Source organism: Thamnophis elegans, chromosome 7 (assembly GCF_009769535.1).
Source record: "Thamnophis elegans isolate rThaEle1 chromosome 7, rThaEle1.pri, whole genome shotgun sequence".
NCBI lineage: Eukaryota > Metazoa > Chordata > Lepidosauria > Squamata > Colubridae > Thamnophis > Thamnophis elegans.
The window spans coordinates 76,392,119-76,398,118 of NC_045547.1; the positions used below are offsets into that span (position 1 = coordinate 76,392,119).

The window sequence follows — 6,000 nt, forward strand, 5'->3', positions numbered from 1 at the left end:
TGGAATGGAATAGAATAGAATAGAATAGAATAGAATAGAATAGAATAGAATAGAATAGAATAGAATAGATGGAATGGAAGGAGTAGAGTAGAATAGAATAGAATAGAATAGAATAGAATAATATTGGAATGGAATGGAATGGGAATGAAGTAGAATAGAATAGAACAGAACAGAATAGCAATAGCAATAGCAATAGCAATAGCAACAGCAATTGGAATGGAACAGAACAGAACAGAATAGAATAGAATAATATTAGAATGGAATGGAATGGAATAGGATAGAATAGAATAGAATAATATTGGAATGGAATGGAATGGAATAGAATAAAATAGGAATTGGAAATGGAAATGGAAATGGAATGGAATGGAATAGAATAATATTGGAATGGAATGGAGTAGAATAGAATAGAATAATATTAGAATGGAATGGAATAGGATAGAATAGAATAGAATAGAATAGAATAGAATAGAATAGAATAGAATAGAATAGAATAATATTGGAATGGAATGGAATAGAATAGAATAAAATAGGAATTGGAAATGGAAATGGAATTGGAATGGAATGGAATAGAATAATATTGGAATGGAATGGAGTAGAATAGAATAGGGAATGGAATGGAATGGAATGGAATAGAATAGAATAGAATAGAATAGAATAGAATAGAATAGAATAGAATAGAATAGAATAATATTGGAATGGAACAGAACAAAATATAAAAGAACAGAACAGAACTGGAAGGGACCTTGGAGGTCTTCTTGTCCAAGACCAGCAGGAAGGTGTTGGTGGGATCTTGCAATCCAAACCCAGTATGGATGATGCAAATAAAATGGACAATGCATGTAAAAACTAGAAGATTTTAAGAAGAGCTTGGACAGCCGTTTGCCCAGAAAGTATAGACTAGAGTCTCCTGCTTGGACAGGGAGTTGGACTAGAAGATCTCCAAGATCCCTTCCCGCTCTCTTATTCTCTTGCTTCCGTTATAAGACAGTCAAGCCTCCCTTGGATCCCTTCATCACAGTATATTTTCCAGAATTCATTTTTAAGTAATTTGAATATGAAAACAGTTGTTTCACATATCAAAGCACCGAAACAGTAATTCTGCAGCAAACATCTCTCTTCCTCTTTTAACTTCTCAACCGTCTGTTGAAAATAGAAAGATTCTGCTTATTGTTACTAAACTATCTAATGCCTAAGGACTTTTGAGGCACAAAAGGCTTTCTTGTCTTCTCCCAATTCTTTACCTTTTTTCTTTCTATATATCTATATGTATTAAATTATCTTTCAAAAGTGACATTCCTGTTGCATGAACTAAACCAAGTATTGTTTACATTCCATTCCTTAGTTTTGTAGAATCACTCTGCACCTCTCAAAGTGATCTGAATACTTCCAAAGTGTAACATTTTCATAACAAATACTGGTTTGCTCTAAATTAGCCAATAAATATTAAGGAGTCAAAAGCAACTTCCTCAACTGATTCTGTTTTTTGAGATTAATCTTTTTTCCCCCCTGGTGATATCAAATAACTTTTTGGCCCCTTGAAACAAGGTGTGATGCTAATATCTCTATTCTGCCGTGATATTAAACTTAATCCAGGTTAGCCTGGGTATGCGTGATCCTTTAGTGAAGATTATACACCAGTGGTGGGTTTCAAAAAATTTTCGAACCTACTCTGTGGGTGTGGCCTCCTTTGTGGGAGTGGCTTGCGGGCCATGTGACCTGGTGGGAGTGGCTTGCCAGCCTTGTGTTTTCTTTCTTTCTCTCTCTCTCTCTCTCTTTCCTTCCTTATGTCTCTCTGTCCCTTTTTCCTTTTTTCTTTCATCTCTCTCACTTTTTCTTTCTTTTTTCTTTATTTCTTCCTTCCTTTCTTTTTCTTTCTCTCTCTGTGTGAGTCTGTGTGTGTGCGTGTGCGTGTGTGTATGTCTGTGTGTCAGTGGTGGGTTTCAAAAAATTTTGCAACCTTTTCGGTAGGTGTGGCCTGCTTTCCGGGTCCACTGGTGGAACCTCTTCTAACCGGTTCGGTAGATTTGACGAACTGGTTCTACCGAACTGGTGCGAACCGGTAGGAACCCACCTCTGTTATACACATTTCGGCAAATCCCACTCCTGGCTTACCCCACCTACCCCGTCCCTCCCAGGAGTCTCCACATGGCCCATTTTGGATGCCAGGTAAGTGCAGGGCCCGCACGGAGGCTCAGGGAGGGCAAAAAGGGCCACCTAGAGGCTCTGGAAGGACCCATTTCCAGCCTCCAGGAAGACTCCGGAGCCTGGGAAGGATGAAAACGCACCCCCCCCAGAGGTGGGTTGCTCCCGGATTGGCCTGGATCGGCCGAACTGGTAGTAGTGGCGATGGGAGGCTCTGGCCAACTGCCCAGATGCTTCTGTGCATGCACAAGTGGGCAAACACACAGGTGAGTACGGAGCGAACCGGTAGCGCTGGAATTTGAAACCCACCTCTGCGGGGGGGGAGGCGCCTGGTGCAGGAGGTCAACTTGGCCATGCCAACCATGGCCACGCCCATTCAGCAACTGGGCAGATAACCTATTGCTAAAAATTTTGAAGCCTGCACCTGACTTAATCTGTGTGGATGAGAATAGGGGGAACATAGCTAGATGGCCAGAAGTAGGAAACAAAGACCTTGATAAAGCCCATCACTGACATCTAGCAGCTGTCCAATTTTTTTGCCCTCTGGAGTGGCTCCCTGATCCAACTCAACTGCTAAAATCTTTGGTCATGCAGCAAATTCAGATGGATGATGCATTTCTGATGGATACCACTTTATAACTATTTAGGGAATTCTCTTATTCAATGTGTCCAGAACTGTTTTCTGACAATATTGTTATAAACTAAAACTAAGGAGAAATTTCCTGTCAGTGAGAACAATCGGTCAAAGGAACAACAGCTCACCTTCAGAAGTTGTGAGTGCTCCACAGAGGTGGATTCAGCATCCTGTCACAACTGGTACACTGCGATGGGGTTGGGCATCCTTGGTGGGCATGTGCAGTGTGCATTCATGTGCATGCCAACGCTCTGTGGCACTCAGCTGCTCAGCGGAGGTCGCGCAGGCGCCGTACGCTGTGTGCACATGCACAATTGGCCCCATTTCCCTCAAAAGGTAGTAAGGAATGCGGGTGGGTGGGCCAAATGAGCCACCATTCTGGTACGGTGGCTGCTGCTCCCAGCTACCACCAGTCCTCCCATACTGGGGCGTACCACCCGGAACCCACCATTGGTGCTCCATCACCAGAAGTTTTTAAGAAGAGCCTGAGCAGCCATTTGTTCGAAATAGTATAGGGTATCCTGCTTGAGCAGAGAGTTGAATTAGAAGACCTCCAACGTCCCTTCCAACTATATTATCCTGTTGGTATTCATTGTTGCAATGTACTTTTATGCAACAACTACAGTAATATTTAGGCAGTAGATGGCAGTGTTTACAAGTTTGGATCTATGGTATATACTGGATGCTCTTTTGTTCTAAGTAGAGTTTCCTGTTTCTTGTTACAGTAATACAGTTGAGCAGTAAAGCACATGGTGACTGTGCTCTTTGTTTGCTCTGCATGGTGCTTTATATAAACAGAATTTCTAACAGTACCTCTTGCCGATTGATGTGGAAAACAACTTTGTTTTCTTCCAGGCCTTTGTGATTGCAGTAACTTCGGATTTTATTCCACGCCTTGTCTACCAATATGTGTACAGTCACAACGGGACCATGCACGGCTTCATCAATCACACCCTGTCATACTTCAACGTCAGCGACTTTAAGCCTGGAACCCAGCCAGAAAACTCACCATTTGAAGAGGAGGTTTCATTCTGCAGGTAAAGCAGGTGCCTTTCATTTTTGTTGTGCCTGTCAAACCTCTGGTGAGATCAGTCCAGCTGCAGATGTTCAGACCTTCAAACAAGGGAGTCATTATGCTGCTAGTCAAAGAAGGCAGATTTAGAAAGTTTTTGTGATCTTATTTTGATACAGGTGCTGTAAGTCCTCGATCACAATTGAGCGCAAAATGTCCTTTGCTAACAGTTGTTCAGTGAGTTTTGCCCCATTGTATGACCTTTCTTGCCACAGTTGTTAAATGAATCACTGCAATCGTTAAATTAGTAGCACGGTCATTAAGTGAATCAGTTTTCCCTCTTGACTTTGCTTGTCAGAAGGTCACAAAAGGGTATGGCGTGAACTTGGGACACTGCAACCATCATAAAGATGAACCAGGCATCCAAAGTTTCACACAACTATGGGGGAAGTTGCAATGCTGTACGCCTAATAAGTCACTTTTTTGAGTGCCATTAATTCAAAACAAACCATTGTAAGTCAAGAACTATATGTACCCCAAAGCAGGGGTTACCAACCTTTCAGACCTCGGGGACCACTAAATTTATAAATTTAAATCCCGCGGACCACTAATATGAATTAGTGGAAGGATGGGGGTCCTTCAGGCACTTAGCTTGGCCGCCTGTTAGCGAAGAGAAGCACTCAGCATCAATCCTCGATTTGTTGTCCATTGACGCTAGGAATCTAAAATACGGCCAAGAATGAATGTAGCCAGCCCGGGTGCGTGATCGGCCCCCTGCCAACACTTTCTTTCAAGGAGCCCGACCAAAGTTTCACACACTGCTCACTGAAGCACCTGGACTCCCATGGAGGGAGGGATGCAGTGGTGGGTTTCAAAAATTGTTCGAAACTACTCTGTGGGTGTGGCCTCCTTTGTGGGAGTGGCTTGCCGCCCATGTGACCGGATGGGAGTGGCTTGCCGCCCATGTGCCTGGATATGAAGATGCCGACGACACTTGTCAGAACCACTTTAAATTGCCTCACGCACAGCACTGGCATGCATAAGAATATGATGTAAACTTGTTTTTTAAAGGGCATCTTTGGTTTGCGTTAAAACAACTTCAACACACGCAATGTTCTGATTGCACCACAAAAACAGTAGTCATCCTTACCTTTCACAGAGGCCCTGAGTTTTATAAATATGAGCATGATAGTGTAGAATAATCATATCCAAGGACCAGTACTGGGTTTCAAAAAAATTTTGGAACCTCTCCTGTAGGTGTGGCCTGCATTCCGGGTCCACTGGTGGAACCTCTTCTAACCGGTTCGGTAGATTTGACGAACCGGTTCTATAGCAGTAGCAGTAGACTTATATACCGCTTCATAGGCCTTTCAGGCCTCTCTAAGCGGTTTACAGAGAGTCAGCATATTGCCCCCAACAATCTGGGTCCTCATTTTACCCACCTCGGAAGGATGGAAGGCTGAGTCAACCCTGAGCCGGTGAGATTTGAACCGCTGGCCTGCTGATCTAGCAGTAGCCTGCAGTGCTGCATTTAACCACTGCGCCACCTTGGTTCTACCGAAAAGGTGCGAACTGGTAGGAACCCACCTCCGATTCTCTCTTATATATAATTAATTTTACATCACATTATCATTTCTAATTTCGGCCCCACATTTTCTTACCATATTTCCGTCTTAAATTTAAAAAATTTTCTTAAGAAATAAACAAAATCATTTTTCGCCCTTTCAGAAAAAATGTATACCAACTTTATAATTTCATTTTCCATTTGTTACTTCTGGTTTCTATGTGCAGCATATATCATCAAATTCCATTTTAATATAACAAGCATTTTAATTAATTGGTTATCCACACTTAACAATGCTATCTTATTTAGCTATATATCATCAACAGTATCAACATATTTCATTTTTTACCAATGTCTCTCTTTTTTAACCTTCCTCTTTTCCTAACCACTTTCTCTTAACATCTCTTGTTCTCCTTAGTGTTCGATTTTTCTTCAGCTTCCTTTTCCTCCTTCTGTCTCCTACTCTTAAATTCCCTTTTCTCTTCTTCTTCTTTTTTTTCTTTTGTATGTCTTCTGATTTTCCCCTATCATTCTTCTATAATTTATTTGAGTAATCCTCCCTTGGGCTCCTCTTTTTTGCTTCCCACTATTTCTCTCTTTAAAATGCAAAGATTTTTTTCTGCAGACCACCAAAATTTTCTTGTGGAC

The 6,000-nt window shown here is 41.9% G+C and overlaps 1 protein-coding gene across 1 annotated transcript in view; it reads left to right on the forward strand.

Moving 5' to 3' along the window:
• The window catches only part of ANO2 (anoctamin 2), a 110,370-nt gene that overhangs the window by 94,233 nt on the left and 10,137 nt on the right, over positions 1 to 6,000 (forward strand). Inside the window, exon 21 of the mRNA XM_032221874.1 lies at positions 3,632 to 3,813. Coding sequence (XP_032077765.1) covers positions 3,632 to 3,813 — 182 coding nt within the window. The remainder of the gene's footprint in view (positions 1 to 3,631; positions 3,814 to 6,000) is intronic.